The 16,779-nt window shown below is 40.3% G+C and overlaps 1 protein-coding gene across 4 annotated transcripts in view; it reads left to right on the forward strand.

Moving 5' to 3' along the window:
• LOC134651189 (axin) overlaps positions 1 to 13,052 on the forward strand; it is a 98,065-nt gene extending 85,013 nt beyond the window's left edge. For 3 of the 4 annotated variants that reach the window (XM_063506237.1, XM_063506238.1, XM_063506239.1), the window contains 9 exons: positions 4,017 to 4,168; positions 5,816 to 5,956; positions 8,126 to 8,228; positions 8,687 to 8,830; positions 9,304 to 9,409; positions 10,515 to 10,683; positions 11,371 to 11,580; positions 12,148 to 12,327; positions 12,926 to 13,052. In XM_063506237.1, the coding sequence (XP_063362307.1) occupies positions 4,017 to 4,168; positions 5,816 to 5,956; positions 8,126 to 8,228; positions 8,687 to 8,830; positions 9,304 to 9,409; positions 10,515 to 10,683; positions 11,371 to 11,580; positions 12,148 to 12,327; positions 12,926 to 13,052 (1,332 nt within the window). The remainder of the gene's footprint in view (positions 1 to 4,016; positions 4,169 to 5,815; positions 5,957 to 8,125; positions 8,229 to 8,686; positions 8,831 to 9,303; positions 9,410 to 10,514; positions 10,684 to 11,370; positions 11,581 to 12,147; positions 12,328 to 12,925) is intronic. The other variant, XM_063506240.1, reaches the window with a different exon arrangement.
• The last annotated feature ends 3,727 nt before the right edge of the window (positions 13,053 to 16,779 follow it).

Consider the following 16,779-nt stretch of genomic DNA (forward strand, 5'->3'; position numbering starts at 1 on the left):
GGTGAAAAATATTGGACCATTTGAATGAAAAGGAGAAGTTAATAAAAAAAATGTAATATAATAAAAGGACTAATACAAGAAAAAGTGAAAGTGTAAGGTTGAAAGACTAATAGAACTTTGGTCACAGAATAACTAATAGTACTACCGTACAGAAAATTCACTCCTTCACAAAAGTCAGGTTTAGGTATAAAATTACACCTATATCGCCGCCTGCAAGCAAAATTGAAACTTATAACCGCGCACGAACCGTGATACTCCTTTGCGCGCCGCAGTTTTATGACCGAGTTGTGAGTGTCGGCACGGGGTTATCACTTGACAAGTTTTTATACCTATACCCACTGATTTATTGTTTTTAAGATAAATATGTAGGAATTACAAACGTTGATTATGTAAACATACATTTTTTATCCGAAGATAGCATGTCTGACTCTCGCGGAAGTAAGTTTCGAAGCCATTGTGTATTTTCAATTTTGCGCGAGCGCCACGTGACACAACTATCGTGCACACCGAGCGGCAGCCCACTGCTATACGCCTGTACGATGGGCGCGCCGGCCAAATGTACCTAAACTGCGGAGTGACACCCCCCTGCTTTGGTTTGGTGTTTTACGACAAATAAACATTATGTGTAATGTGGACGTAACTAAATAGTATAAGTGTTAAAATACATATATTAATATTTAAAATTGGACAAGTGGCGAAAAATCAGAAGTGGAAATGGACTAAAATAAAACAAATTATATATTTTTTTAAATAAAAGCCTGTGAAGCTGGAAGTTGCAGCAGGGAGCTTGTTCGCGTCCCGGGACCCAGACGTGACCTTGCTGGAGATGGAGTCGAGGAGAATGGCGTGTGATTTTGTCACGGTCCCGCTACATCGGAAATGGAATTGAGAGATTTGGGGAAAGCCAGGAGCAGTATGACTATTTTAGGTTATAAGCAGTTGACTTGGTTGATGTTGATGACATTCTTTTTTTTTTTCGGGGAAACGTCGTGTTATATTCAACAGTTATTTTAAATTTCTTTTTCGTTGGTTGTAATATTAGCAATTGCTATCTTGGATTTTGAAACAGTGTTTTATATAGTTTCTCAATAATAATTTCCTTAGTTTTTGGTGATGTGTGTTATTTTTTTTATTAAATATGTATGCTTGATGACGAAATAACAATATGGTTAAAGGAATGGCACATATTCATAACGTTTCCTAGCTCCAAGTAAATTGAATGTATAGGTAATTTAATCTCATTTTAATATTTCGTGTTTTTATTTCATCTGTTTAACTTAACAATAGAACTTTTCTACACTTAGATACAATATTTGTCATAGCCTACAAATGAGGCGCGCCATCCGCGGCGCGTGTTCACATATAAGGAATTGGTATGTAGCTTCTGTTATTACATCTCAAATTTCATAGTCGTCGTGCACTGTTTTGAATCAAATATTTTTTTTGTTGTAATATTAAAGTTAAAAAGTAGAAAGAGTACTTAACACTTAGCACACTTATATTTTAAAATTTAAGAATGCGACGCAATATGTGCCTACTATTAACCATATACATATTATACTAAACTAACATTGTATACAATTTAGGATAATTTTAGTTGGGTTTTAAGACATTTATTATTATGAATCATAATGTGTATCGGACTTGACATTTTAATACGGATGTGACATATTAATACAGAGTTACGAAGTGGCTTCGTTATAATAATGAGTAAAATATATGGGGATGGTACTGTATCGAGATAATATAGGAATTTATGAAAAGATGTAGTTTTGTTGGTAAAAGAATGTTTTGGTTTGTTTCAATGATGGATTATATGGGTAGATGTTTCGTTAAATGTTTCGTTATTGTATGTGTACTTAGAATGGTGTAGTGTACAGGTAAAATAAATACGTAAATGGTTTGGTTTTAGAGTTATAAATGGTATGATGAAATTTGTTAGATTTTTGGATGGCGATTAAGCATTTGTTGTTGGGAAAACTGATATATATGTAAGCTTTTCAAAGGACGATTAGCCTGATCAACTAAGAGTTGTTGAAATTCTTATATATGTTAAAGTTTTCAATGAATGAGTATTTTGTCTGCGATTTTGAATGGTTTTTTTGTTGTTGTAAAGATTGGGAAATTATGAATGATAATAATTGAAAAAAAAAAATGCCAATCGCTTCTTCGGTGGCCCGAGAGGCGGCCTTGAGCGATTAGCTTAGCATGGGTACACCAAGACACAAGGCAGGTAGGGAATCCTTGGAGGTCTGACCATGATTCGATCGAGCATCAATCGTGGAGACTCCTTGGACACATGGAAGGATATAATGTAAGGATGTGTTAAAAGAACTGCCTGAATGAATAAATATAAAGTATGTTTGCGCGCTTAAAAAAAAAAATACCTTGTGTCTTGAGCAATAAATAAATAAATTTTATTACAAGGTCGGCCGACCACGAAATATGCGTTGTGTACCCATGTCACAAGTATGTAATGCCCGCTTAAGAGGCACTATTGAAATGAGTCTTCTATAATTATAATGATTAACTGACGTCAGAAAAATAATATGAATATGCATAAAGTAGGTAAGTAACAATTATAATCACGGATAAAGACATATTTTTTTGCAAAGAAAAAAAAACTAGGTACCTAAAAAGAAACGATTTTTTTTATTGATTAATGTTAACATATATTAATTGTACTTTTCTTTTTTTTTTTTTTACATGTGTATCTTAAAACATATTTTTTTTACTTTCACTTTGATAATTATATAGCTACTTGCATTGTTTCTTATATAAATAAAATTATTTTAATGTTACATTTTAAGTGTATTTTTATCAGGTTAGTTACTTATGTAAAATACTAACTAAAATGTTTCGTATGCAAAAATATTTTATTATAATTTTTTTTTTACATAATCTTTAAGGTTAATGTAAATTGTATTTTTTGTGTAAACAAACATTAAACTTAGCACATTGTTGCTACATTTAAGTCCAATTTCCAATTTTCTTTATAATTTGACTTTAACTTCTGCTATACTCGTAATAGCGAAATAAATGTGTTTTTATATATGTAATCTCTTATTTTGTAATGCAGTTTATATTTTTTAAGCTTATCTGAGTGGCCCACTGTATACTAAAAAAAAAATAGATTAACTTTTAGATTTTATTTTTTTTTTTTTTTCTTCAAGGGGGGAGGTGTAGTGTGTATACTACACCATACCCACACACATACATGCGCATAGGTACTATAGTATTTAAGGCCTTGTAAGTGTTATTTAATTCATTATACGTTTATACTCGAACCTAGTTGTTTGTCTCAACGCCCATCCCTACATAGTGAAGAAGTCTGTGAAGTGTTCAAGGTTCAAGTATTCAAGTAGTTTATTTGCTTTCATGTTGTACATAAGATCTTATGAAATAAAAGTTTCAAACATGAGCCCCGTACGGGCATGGCAATAGGGATGATGACACATGTTGAATTTTATAACAAAACCTACAAAATAGATAGCAAATGAGCAATTTATCACAATATTGTGGATATTAAAAAATATATGGAAATAATACAAAAATACAGCACCTGAAAGTTTCAAAATTTAAGTTTTTTTTAATTTTCAATAACGAAATAAGTACGGATACCATTCGATTCCTCACATTTTATCCAAAAAAAGATTGTATAGCAACTATATACATATAAACGCAATATTTCACCGACAAAAATGCAATTTTCTTGTTTTGTTCATACTTCAATATGCAATCTCAGTGACTTTGACGCTACGTTCACATAGCGATTTGTTCGGGGGTTTCGCGAGTCAAGTACGACTGTCGGACTTTGATTATCATTTCTGACTTTTGTACTGCTTTAATGCAATGGGATGGGACCCATTGCATTAAATATACATTTGGTCCTAAAAACAAACCTGATCGATTGATATGAAAATTTGTCATCTAGCCTATTCTTATAAGTAACTTAGGCTAACTTAAACTAAGTGTACAGCTTCCTGAGTCCCTATTTTAAGTGTTTGTGTATCCAGGTGGGCTTGGGGCTGGCCACGCTGCACGAGGGGCAGGAGCTGGGCGCGGGCGGGGGCGGGGGCGGGGGCGGGGCGGGGGCGGCGCCGGCGCGGCTCACGCACGACGCGCTGCTCGCCACGCAGGCGCGCCGGCTGCACCACGACCACGCGCCGTACGTACTGTTTCATACCTACGCTAGAGTACTTGTAGCAGATTGTTCCCACCTTTCAAGTTTTCATAGGCAAATTAGACTCTCGCGCGAGCCACGAGACGAGCCGCGAGCCGCGCCACGAGACGCGAGTGTAAGCGGTGGGCTCGCGGCTCGTCTCGTGGCTCGCAAGCTCGTCGAGCTAATATAATTTAAACACTAACGGCACGGCATAAGGTTTATAACCGAATGACAAGCCGAACGCGAGTGTAAGCGGTGGGCTCGCGTCTCGTGGCGCGGCTCGCGGCTCGTCTCGTGGCTCGCGCGAGAGTCTAATCCGCGTATCACAATTTGTTACCATACCAAGGGCAATGACCTTTTATTTATGTAGACGTGTGACGTTCATAGTTGACAAAACTAAAATTTGATCCAACGATTTTGACAACTTGACAGGTTGGCGTCACCCATACGACTAACTAAATATGGGTTCCGTAACCTATATTTAATGTCTCACGATCGTGCGCCTGGTACCATATCTACCTCAGTTTACTTACATCTATGACCAAGGGCCCATTTCTGAAACGGTATTAGACTATTATTATTATTTGTGTGTTGAGGCGTAGAAACCCAAACGATTTGACAGTTTGTGAAGTAAAAAAATATTAGTCTAACACTGTATGGGAAATGGGTCCCGTGCAGTGTGGTAGTCTTCCAGTCACGTTCAAGTGTGTTGATGAAATATAATTTGCACCGATTCGATGTTCGAGGATACCTATTAGGAGTTTGATAAATTATATTTCGTCAACTATGACAACTGGTTTTTTACTAGAATACAGAAAGTATATTTTTTTAGTTATCATTTTCAGTTATCACAATATCAGTAAACCCTAATTCGAATTCAAACATTTCATTGTGATCTGTTAGCGTGCTCGCGTAGTATTCAGTAGGACGTAATTTTGCTGTAATTTCATTACCTAGTTTTATTTATTTTCAAGCAAAAGAAAATATGTAGTCGTTTATCAATAAATCGTTATTGTTTTAAACCTCTTAATGAATTGAAAATTACATTTTGCTTGAAAACGTAACGTATTATTGTGCTAGAGTCAAGTATTTAAACATGTCCATGAATTTTACTTATCACATACAAAGGATGATATCGTGTTATAAATTTATGGACGATTTTGTGTGACCCCATCCTTAGCGGCTTTTTACATTTTTATTTCATCAAACAATTATTGACCCCCATAGCATGAGCCAACTTAAATACATATGATTTTTCTAAATAACACCGACATTTCTGCAAAAAAGTGCAAGTGCGAACACAAAGTTTTCGCTAAATCCAAATGTCAGTATTAGACCAAAACACATGCACATACCTACTTTTTTTTATTAAGGAAACTGCTATGTATTTATATATTTACATGGTTCGAGCCACTTGCAGAAATTTCGGCCACATTTTTCGCCATTTTATTTTATATTTAGTTGCCCCGGCAGCTTATCTGATGTGTCGTATCGTTTGCCCCCATGCCTGCATGCCGCCCCGCCGCGCTAACGCTGCGTTGCCGCCGATTGCCCCCTTCCATCATCCACTCTAAATAACCTGTCGATAACTTAACCCTCTGCTTACCCACCTATCCACGTCTTAACCCTTTATACCTCGGCTGGCAACAGTAAGCACCGCACGAAGTCGGTATATAGCGCGCACGTCACCTACGCGGGATACACGCCAGCGTCGAGGCAGGACTCCGAGCGAGCCAGCTTGAGCAGTGGACGGACGGACAGTGATGTCGTCTCGCTCTCCGGGAGCAGCGTGTAAGTGTTAGACAAGGACAACAAGTTTTGAACGTCATCTATTCTGGTACCCACCAGCTTCGAGGCAAGATTCCGAGCGAGCCAGCCTGAGTAGCGGCCGTACGGACAGTGATGTCGTTTTGTTCTTCGGGACTAGTCTGTAAGTATAGCTACGAGGGGCGTTCAAAATATTCTCGGTATTGATATCTTACGACCTCTTCTAAAATTTCTTTCGTTACTGGCCGCTAAGGTTTATTCATTGACATTAAAAAAAAGTATAATTCGAACCGAGATAGTCTTTTGTTTTTCTGCAATTGCTGAACAAACATGAACATCCTGTGCGAATTGACAATGTTAACTAAATTAGAACATCGATGCGTGATAAAATTCTTGACAAAACAGGGTAAAAATCAAAAAACCATAAAAGAGGAAATGGATTGTGTTTACCGTGAGTCTGCTCCTTCTTTATCTACCATTCAAAAGTGGTCAAGCGAGTTTAAACGCGGAAGGGAGAGTATTGAAGATGACCCTAGACCTGGCCGGCCTGTAGTAGCTACTTCACAAGAAAATATTGATAAAGTGGAAAAACTTATATTGGAAGATGGTCGAGTGAAGGTAAAATCTATAGCACAAGTAACCAATCTCTCTATTGGTACCGTACATGATATTATACATGACCATCTTAATATGTCAAAAGTAAGTGCAAGATGGGTTCCGCGAATGCTGACTCGGCTTCAAAAAGACATGCGTGTAGCTTGTTGTTCCGATTTTATTGACCTGTGCGGTGAAAATCCTGATGAGGTGCTGCAAAGAATAGTTACTGGAGATGAAACCTGGGTTCATCATTATGATCCAGAGAGTAAACAAGAGTCCATGCAGTGGCACATTAAGGGTTCAGCTCATCCCAAGAAGTTGAAGGTCATCCCTTCAGCTGGCAAGGTCATGGCCACGATATTTTGGGATTGTGAAGGAGTATTACTAATCGATTATAAAGAAAAAGGTGTAAATATCACAGGACAGTACTACGCTAACATTCTACGTCAATTAAAGGATGTAATTAAAGAAAAGAGGCGAGGAAAGTTAACCAAAGGTATTCTGCTTCTGCATGACAACGCCCCCGTCCATACTGCTCATATTGCCAAGGCAGCTATTGTTGAACGTGGGTTTAAAACTGTTACTCACCCACCGTATAGTCCGGACTTAGCCCCCAGCGACTTCTTTTTGCTCCCCAATCTTAAAAAGGATCTGCGTGGAAATAAATTTTCTGACGATGAAGCATTGAAGGCGGCAGTGGAGGAGCATTTTTACACGAAAGATAAAAAATATTTTTACGAGGGATTAAAAAAAATAATTGATCGATCTTTTAAGTGTATGAACATAGGGGGGGAGTATATTGAAAAATAAAAATATCAAACTTTTCGTACTTGTTTGTTTTCATTCTCATACCGAGAATATTTTGAATACCCCTCGTAGGTGTAAACAGTTGGACTGAGCTGGACCTAAGCCAAGTATGTTGTTGAACATAGAAAGGCGTGAAGCGAGTTTACAAAGTCCTTTTTCGCCTCCGGGGTGACTCAGAACATCAACAAAACACTGAAACATCTGTGCCGCTGGCCCCGAGCGTTTAGCTAGCTGCGAGCGCATTGCACATACGCTCTTTACCCATCGACAACTTGAATACACTCTCTTCTAAATCCAAGGTACTGCTTTTACACTCATATCCAGAATCAGAAAGAGTGAACTGACTTTTGCAAGCGTGTATTTTGGTTTGAAGTAAGTATTTGCACTGTCCTGCTTAGTAATGTAATTTACTGTCCCTCGTAAATACTCGTATTATTGTGTTTCCTGCACGAGTTTTATCTAGTTTTAATAAAGCTTTGATTTTATTTCAAGCATTTTTTTATTTACACGAGTGTATCAAATTTATGGCCGTCTGTATTGTTTTTAAATTAAAATCACCATAATTTCACCCTGCACCTTTTTTATTGCCTAAATGATTCTAATATAGCGTCTTTCGCATAATGTGCTCACATCGCTTCTACTTTCCGATTCGACGGGAACTAATTTATCCACAGAATTATTCCGTGCCAATTATTTATTACTCCGATAGTACACTGAGGTGTCTCTTTCATCTGCCTGTCTTTATATCAGTGTCCATTGGTAGTTGGTGCTAATTATGTCGTGTTACAGGGACGGCCTGTCCGTGCGAGGCACGCGCGAGCGGGCGCGGCGGCCGCGGCTGCCCGGCCTCGACCGGAACGCTGTGATTAACAAGGAGCAGGATACCGCTATGGTGAGTCTATATTATACTGTGACAACGTCACGTCAGTGACGTCACTAAAAATGCGGCAGATTCAATGCCTGAGCAAAATAAAATTCCTATTATGTCGTGCAGTCAGTGTCGTGTGTCAGGTGACAAATACCTTAGATATCTTAAATTTTAGGGGTGAATCACTCGTTGCCATGGTTACGTTCCCCTGGGTCACTCTTTAAAACCTGATTTTTAGGCATTTAAATTCTCCAAACACACTTTTTTGTTAAACTTATAAACCCTTTCCATAGAGGGTCGTCTATCAAGCGTGTCAAAAGAAGGTGGTGGACAATGTCTTCTAACAAACTATGCTACTATTTTCTCTTGGCTGACCTGACAGAATAACAACAAGAAATAGTTGTCCACCCTTAAGTTTAATTTACAAGCCCAATGAGCCAGTTGGAGCCGAATAAATGCTACAAGGTTTATGTTTTGCGCAGGTGATCCCTCGAACACAGCGCATGTCAGCGGAGGCGCTGCGAGTGTTACCGCCGGCCGAGTTCGCCCCCCTCCTCATAGAGAAGCTGGAGCGGGTGCAGCGCGACCAGGTGCTGAAGGAGCGGCTCGAGCGGCGCCTGCAGGAGGTAACTTATAGTGGACAAGTTACAGCTGTGCTTCGCTACCACCAAGCGCGACTTTATACCACTCGAACACAGCGCATGTCAGCGGAGGCGTTGCTGTGGACTATACATATACCACTTGACGACAAATTGCTCGATGGACGGAAGGCGTGTATGAAGGAATTTATGTATCATTTAAGAGGCACGTATCGTGGTTCATGATACTCGGGAGCCATCTAATTAAAAGAAAGGATCTACAAATTGTTCGCAATTAATCAATAATATTTAACTTATTTTGTAAAAAAAAGGTGTATATTGTTGTGACAAAATATCGGTAGCCTAGTTTGTTTTGCGTCGTATCTTCTCAGGTTAGAACTCAGGGTAGTTTTTCTTTAAAAACAAATTTAGGAACCAGGTTCCCACCGTTACATGGCGACCCTGCCAGTAGATAATACGGCCAGTAAGTATACGTTACTTTAGCAGTCTTTCCGTTGCAGGGTGACGGCGAGGACGCGTCCACGCAAGCGCTGCCCCCGCAACTCGTGGCGGCCGCCATTCGCGAGAAGCTGCAGCTGGACGACGATAACGACCAGGATATCCTCGGTGAGTTCTTGCAGGAAACTATTCTTCAGGGAGCAAGTCGTCGAATACATCATTTAGCGCTACTTGCACCATCACACTAATCCGGGTTTAACCGGTCAAACCTGGAGTTACCGTGGTTACCGGTACAATTAGACATCGGGTTAACGGTTTAACCGCTTAACCCCGTGTTAGTGGAACGGTGCAGGGGGCATTTAAGTAAAACTTTAGTAACCGTACCCCTTAGCGATGGGCGAGTCGAGTTATCTGATTCGAATAATTCGAATCAGCCTACAGATGAGTTAATTCGAATCAAGACTATGGGCAATTCGAATCAACTCGACCACTAGCTAACTCGGCGAACAACTCGCCGAGCCGAGTCAACGCTATCACACTACTACTAAGGCCATTCAAAAATAAACCTTAATACTGTAGCCCGAAGGCTCTTTTTACAACAACTGCCGCTCGATTTACCGTCTCAACTCGAGTTGGTACTATGACCATTCAAAAATAAACCTTAATTCCGTGACCCGAAGGTTCATTTTACAACAACTGCCGCTTGATTCGCCATTCCAAGTATCCCAACTCGAGTTCACTGCTAGTATGGCCATTCAAAAATAAACCTTAATTCCGTGCCCTGAAGGTTCTTTTTACAACAACTGCCGCGTAACTCGCCGTCTCAACTCGCTCCGCGCCTGTGCCTGTGACCTTGTCGCGAACCACGCGAATCGTCGAGTCGAGTCAACTCGATTTTGAATTTGAATCAGCGGCCGAATCAATTCGAATGATTCGAATTGAAAAAAAGTGGACTCGTCACATCGCTAGTACCCCTGTGAAAATCAGTTTCAACCGAACCTTCATTGAATAATTTTACGGTTTAGACTCACTTGTTTTCACGTTTCACGTTTTCACGAAGTCACTCGCGTCGTGAACGCTGCTCGCACTGTTAGTGCTTGAGAAAGGAGACCTAGGCTCTCCGAAATACATATGTCGCGCGAATTAAAACAAGTCAGTCTAAACCGTAAAATTATTCAATGTTAGTATGTCTCACAACAGTTTAAATTCGAACCTCGTTCTGTTGGCATACCTGGGTCCCGTCATATCGTAACACCGTCCCCCCCCCCCTCAGACCAGCACGTGTCGCGCGTGTGGTCGGAGCGCACGCCGGGCGCGTCGCCGCCGGGCGGGCGGCGCGCGCGCCGGGCGCCGCACGCGCGCCGCGCCGCCTCCGCGCTGTCCGCCGACTCCGGACACTGCGACGCCAGCGACCGCGCGCACCCGCCCTTCTCGCACTCCAGGTATGATCAAACTGTCTCGGGTCGCGCGCTCCGAACGTCGACCTTCGACAGACTTCTTACACTCGGTTTAGACGCGAGCCGCGAGACGAGCCGCGAGCCGCGCCACGAGACGCGAGTCCACCGTTTACACTCGCGTTCGGCTTGTCATTCGGTTATAAACCTTATGCCGTGCCGTTAGTGTTTAAATTATATTAGTTCGACGAGCTTGCGAGCCACGAGACGAGCCGCGAGCCCACCGCTTACACTCTCGTCTCGTGGCTCGGCTCGCGGCTCGTCTCGTGGCTCGCGCGAGAGCCTAAATCCAAATAAATAGATACAGTGGTAGCAAAAATTGAGATATGTGTCAATTCTAATGTGTATATGTTGTGTTTATGTGTAATTCTTGTATGTTTATTGTTGTATATAGCTATGTGTGTAAATCACATGAAATAAATAATTTTGAATTTGAATTTTTTTAAATCGACTATTAAAGTGAACAAGTCGCAGACGCCCCGCCTCGACTATAATGCACGGTCGGCTGCAGAGAAAAGGTGCCCCCCCTGCATACAATCTTCTATGCGGGGGTGGTACTTTTTCTCTTCAACTGCCTGTACTATTAAAGACTGACCGTTTGACATTACCGGTTCGCAACTTTTTAACATTTCCTTTTTTTTTCGACAAATTGACTCACAATCCCGACGTATACAGTTCCCTGCGCAGATCGTTCTCTAAGAAGACGGTGACGGAGCTGACGGACAGCGGCGTGTCGGTGGTGAGCGACGGCGCCAGCGCGGGCGGCCGCGTGCTGCAGTGGATGGCCGAGGGCGAGCGCAGCCGCCGCGACGCGCCGCGCTCGCGCGCATCCTCCGCCGACCGCGACGAGCCGCGCCGCCGCCCGCATCCCGCACAGAAGCCGCGGTCAGTACACACACACACACACACACACACACACACTCACACACACACACACACAACTGCCGCCCGACAGTTCAAATATTAATACGAACTATCCAGCTAACGATAACGGCTTTGACTGGTAAACAAAATGGCGATGAACGGCCATTTTGTGTAACTTAAAAACGCTTCACTATATGTATAATATATATTTTAATCGTGTACCCCTACAGGATTCTGCCTGGTATTGTATCTGTTCTAACTACGTTATACCTACGTGAAAAAAAATCTTAAGTTTTAAATTCCGAAAAAGTTTTCGGTTGCAGCGCGGACTCCATAAAATTCCTTTTTACCGCTATCGATTTTGTGCATGTTTAAAAACTACATACATATTTTAAACTATCAAAAAAGGTGCCCGACATACCATTTTCTACCAAACATGTGTATACAACATAACACGAGGGTCCAGAACATCTCTTTCCACTAACTTTATCATCTAAATAAAAAAAATAGCCACTTTCCGTGCCATGTGATCGGCTCAGTTTCGTACATAGTCTTCATCAAATCTAATGATCCATTTATCGTGAACAGTGTAACCGGCGGCGGGCGCACGGGCACGGGCACGGGCGGCAGCGGCAGCGGGTGCGGCGAGCACACGGTGGTGGTGGTGGCCTTCCTGGACGAGGCCGTGCCGTACCGGTTCAAGGTGCCGCAGGTGCCGCTCACGCTGCGGACCTTCAAGGACTTCCTGCCGAGGAGGGGCAACTACAGGTAAAACACCGAGGTCACACGCCTCATAAATATTCACATATATTTTATTTACAAAAAAAAAATCATGTATGCAGGCGGGTGGATCAACTATTTCTTGTTGTTATTCTGTCCGGTCAGCCAAGAGACAATAGTAGCATAGTTTGTTAAAAGACATTGTACACCACCTTCTTCTGACACGCTTGCTCAATGGAAAGGGTTTATAAGTATCACAAAAAAGTGTGTTTAGAATGAATGAATGATCGTATATTTGCATTAAACAAGCGTGTATTGTATGTACATAGGTGTTCAATATTTCATTACAGGACGATTCTTGTTTTGCCATGACAGGCGTACAAATATTACTACTTACTAACTATGTACAAATAAAGCTAAACTTACACGCTACGATTATTCGATTATTTCGTGAATTTAAATGCCTAAAAATCAGGTTTTAAAGAGTGACCCAGGAGAACGTAACCATGGCAAAGAGTGACAAAAAAAAGTTGATTCACCCGGCCATAAACCTTGAGTGAAAAATCCTTGATTCAAATTAATTCCATTTCCAACATGCCCTACAAGAGACAACGGCACAGATATTGAATGAAAACCTTGGTTGTAGATACTTCTTCAAGACGGAGTGCGCGGACCTGGACAACACGGTGATACAGGAGGAGGTGAGCCACGACGCCGACACGCTGCCAATGTTCGAGGGCAAAGTCATGGCGCGCGTCAAGCCCGTCGAGTGAGCCCATAGCGTGCTAGTGCACGTGCACGCTGAGCGAGACGTGCACGCCTTGTGCCACGTGCACGAGTGCTCTGTGCTACGGAGTTTGGACTGCAAGCTAACGGTCAGATCTGGATTGTGATCAGTTGCCATATTGCGTGCTAACTTTTATTTTAGACTGTTGAGATGAACATTTTAAGGATTGTGTTCATTGAGTATTATATAGCATATAGGCTTTGGTTAAAAAAGAGTGAATTGTTCCCACGTTGACATTTAAATATCTACTTTCAAACGGTTTTTATGAAAGTCTATTGTGTCTAATTTATAGCTTAATTTATTTTTCACATTTGTGTTACCTTATTTGCTGGGTAATATTCAATGAATACACGCTCTCCGTTGACATAATTTTTGACAAAAATAAGGTCACAATTATTTTTTAGATATGCCACTGTCAGTTTGTTCTACAAAATAAAGACACGAAAATGGATCTTTTAAATCGAAATAAGGCAACTTGTACAGTTTAGTCTTCGAAATCGATTTTCTTACAGAGATATAAAGAGTTATGCACAAATCAAATCTCATACAACTGATAGGTGCAGAGCACGAATTTTGATAGATTTATGAACATCAGACGAATTATGAAATTTTTAAATGAATATATGACAGCAGGTTATCATATCGTATCGATACTGATTATTCGTTGTACTAAATATATTTAGTAAATTATTGTGTATCGAATGAAACGGTTAAAAACCACAATCAATTGTTTTGCCAATGTGTACGTGTATGTACGGACGTTCAACTATTGTCATCGAATAGTTTTATTGACGACAACTCACACTCGACGCAGTTCGAAGCTAGAATTATTAAAATTATTTATTTTATAGAAATCAGTGTTAAGTACAATCGCTATTAATACGCGACTATCTTTATTTGGTTCCTCAGATATTGAAATTCCAGCGCAGTGTCTAATTTACAACGTAAAATTTTATTGGTATATGTAAACATTGTTTATTGTTGTGATGTAGAACAATGTTTAAATATTTTGAAAAATACAAATTAGATAATCTATAAATTGGACCGCGTTGGAATTTCATCGACGTTTTTGTCGAAGTTGCGATGACATTAGCACATGAGATCATCACGACGGTTGCCTGTGTAGTGTCGTCGTACTGATCGCGTAGGTTTTATTATTTTTACACGGAGCTAGTTCAGTACGCTTGTACAATATATTTTAAGGCCGCTCGATGAGCCACATGTTTTAATATTAATTTTTATATCAGATCGGACACTAGGCCAAGCGGGCAGTTTTTTCGTCAAAATATATGGGTGGATCAACTTTTTTTTCGTTGTTATTCTATCCCTTTAGCAAGGCGATAAATGCAGTATAGTTTGTTAGAAGAAATGTTATACTACGTTCAACTAATATGCTAGTAGATGACCCAACTGCCATAAGAATGTATATTTGGTTATTTTAAATTCTATTAAACCAGGGTTTTAAGAGTGACCCAGGAGACCGTAACGATGACAATAAGTGACAAGGAAAAGTTGATTCACCCAAATACTGCCATGTTTCTAGTGTCTGGCTTGCTCTTGCAGCTTTACGGCCTGGCCACGACATTGCGCGACTGGCTTCGGCTAAGGCGACAACCATAGGAGCCATTGCCATTGGAGCGAGACATAGCGATCGGTACTTTCGTTCCCACTTATGGTTTTCGCCTGAACCGAAGCCAGTCGCGCAATGTCGTGGCCAGGCCGTTACACGACTGCTGTTACACGTCCGCAAAAATATATATAAGGATAAATAATATCAATGCAAATTATACTCTATGGAAATACGTTTAAGTGTTATTTTGCGCGGCCACGCAACAGAGTCGTGTAAGGCTGAGTCTAGTGTTATTTGAATGACTGCTTAGTTTGTATATTTTTAAATTAATAACTTAGCTATAGTTACGACGTGTTCTGTTTAAAATTTATTATGTACTTCGTTAAATTGGCTTTCGGAATTTTGAGATGTTAATGAATTACTGTTTCACGGAGAGGGTGCTGGTTCTTGTAAGACATAATATACATTGTCGCTGTCAACTATAAACCGTAATTCACTTAGAAATAAAGAAACTAACTTAATACAATAAACAATTCCAGATGTATGGGTTTTTGTGTTGAACGTGTCAATTCATTTGGTCATCTGGTCTGGTTAAACTTTTGCTGAGTTTTGGATCCGAATACATTTTACACGTTAAGCACTTAAACCTATAACAATGACTCTACAAATAGAAAAGTCACCTTTGACAAAGATTTTTAGTGTAATTTTATAATTCCACTTAATTTCATCAAACTTATTTTCTGCGTATTATTCCGTATTATGTTCAAGAACCAATGTCTTCTCCGGAACAGTTGCTACAATGAATTTAATAATCTTCCATCGTGTGAGAGGATCTCATGTAACTAAACGTTTTCCATGAACACGCTAGAAATGACGAGTGTCCTTTCAAAAGGGCTTATTTTTGCATGGTGTTATAGAGAAATAAGGCCTTTAGAAAATACTCTCGTTTTCCGTGAAGTACGCTACAAATGAAACTGAGAATATTTCCGTTCTGCAGCTGTGAATAGGACTTACTTAGCGAAATAGAATAAGTCTGTATACTCCGGACTGGTTGCACCACTTTCTTTAACCCTTACCTTTTACTGTCAAAGACGTCAATTGACGCTCGCTGCTACAGCCCAATATGAACCTTCGTGCATTCTAACAAGGTTCACGATGACGCGCCGTAGACGATAGGCGTGGCGTTCAAAAGTTTAACCCTGCTATTTTATATATACCACTCTTTAGTAACCCTTATTGGAATGCAAGAAGGTAAATATTATACGGTAACTGTGCGCGTCTGTGGACGTCTTTGGCGGTCGAAGGGTTAACAAAACTTATACAGGACACGACCCAAGACCTGTGTTTACGAAACCAGTATTATGCTATTTATATCCAATGGATAATTCTGCCAAGTATTTTAATACACAATCTTTTTTACGATATATTTTTATCCCGTATTTCTTAAACATGCTCTAGACTGAAATTCTTCCGCTTGCCAGTTTTATCCATTAGAAGTAATTAATCTGCTTGCCCAGTGTTATAAGGAAACGCCTAATACTTTACACAATCCAGTGACCCCGATTTGATAGATTTACTAAGACACATAAAGTACGGCACCTTACAACTTTTTTTATTAATGCCATAGAGAAAAAAATACATAGAGTGCTCACTCCATACATCAGTTTTAGTACCAAAAAGACTATTAGCATCTAGCATTGAGTAGCGGAACTATCAGTACTGCTACTTGACAATAGATGTAGCACCGACCGGAAAGTCTTATGCTGTTGAGATAAGACTTTCCGGTCGGTGCTACATCTATTGTCAAGTAGCAGTACTGATAGTTCCGCTACTCGATGCTAGATGCAGACACTGAAATTAATAGTCTGAACTGATGTATGGAGTGAGCACTCTTTTCTTACTATATTTCTCTATGTTAATGCTGAAAAATGATAATATCCCAATGATATGATTGGTCATTCCAAGTAATATTAGTAAATCTATGAATTCAGTATTACTGTACCATTCACACCCGACCAGTGTTCGTCGGCCAGTCAGTTCCACTAATCGCCTAGTCCATGTGCGCGGCTCGAGTAAGCCGCGCCGCGCGCGTCACGTACTTATTGTTTCGCCTACTGTAACATATAGAGTAAGTTAGTGTATC

Source organism: Cydia amplana, chromosome 9 (genome assembly GCF_948474715.1).
Source record: "Cydia amplana chromosome 9, ilCydAmpl1.1, whole genome shotgun sequence".
In the NCBI taxonomy this organism is placed as follows: Eukaryota; Metazoa; Arthropoda; class Insecta; order Lepidoptera; family Tortricidae; genus Cydia; species Cydia amplana.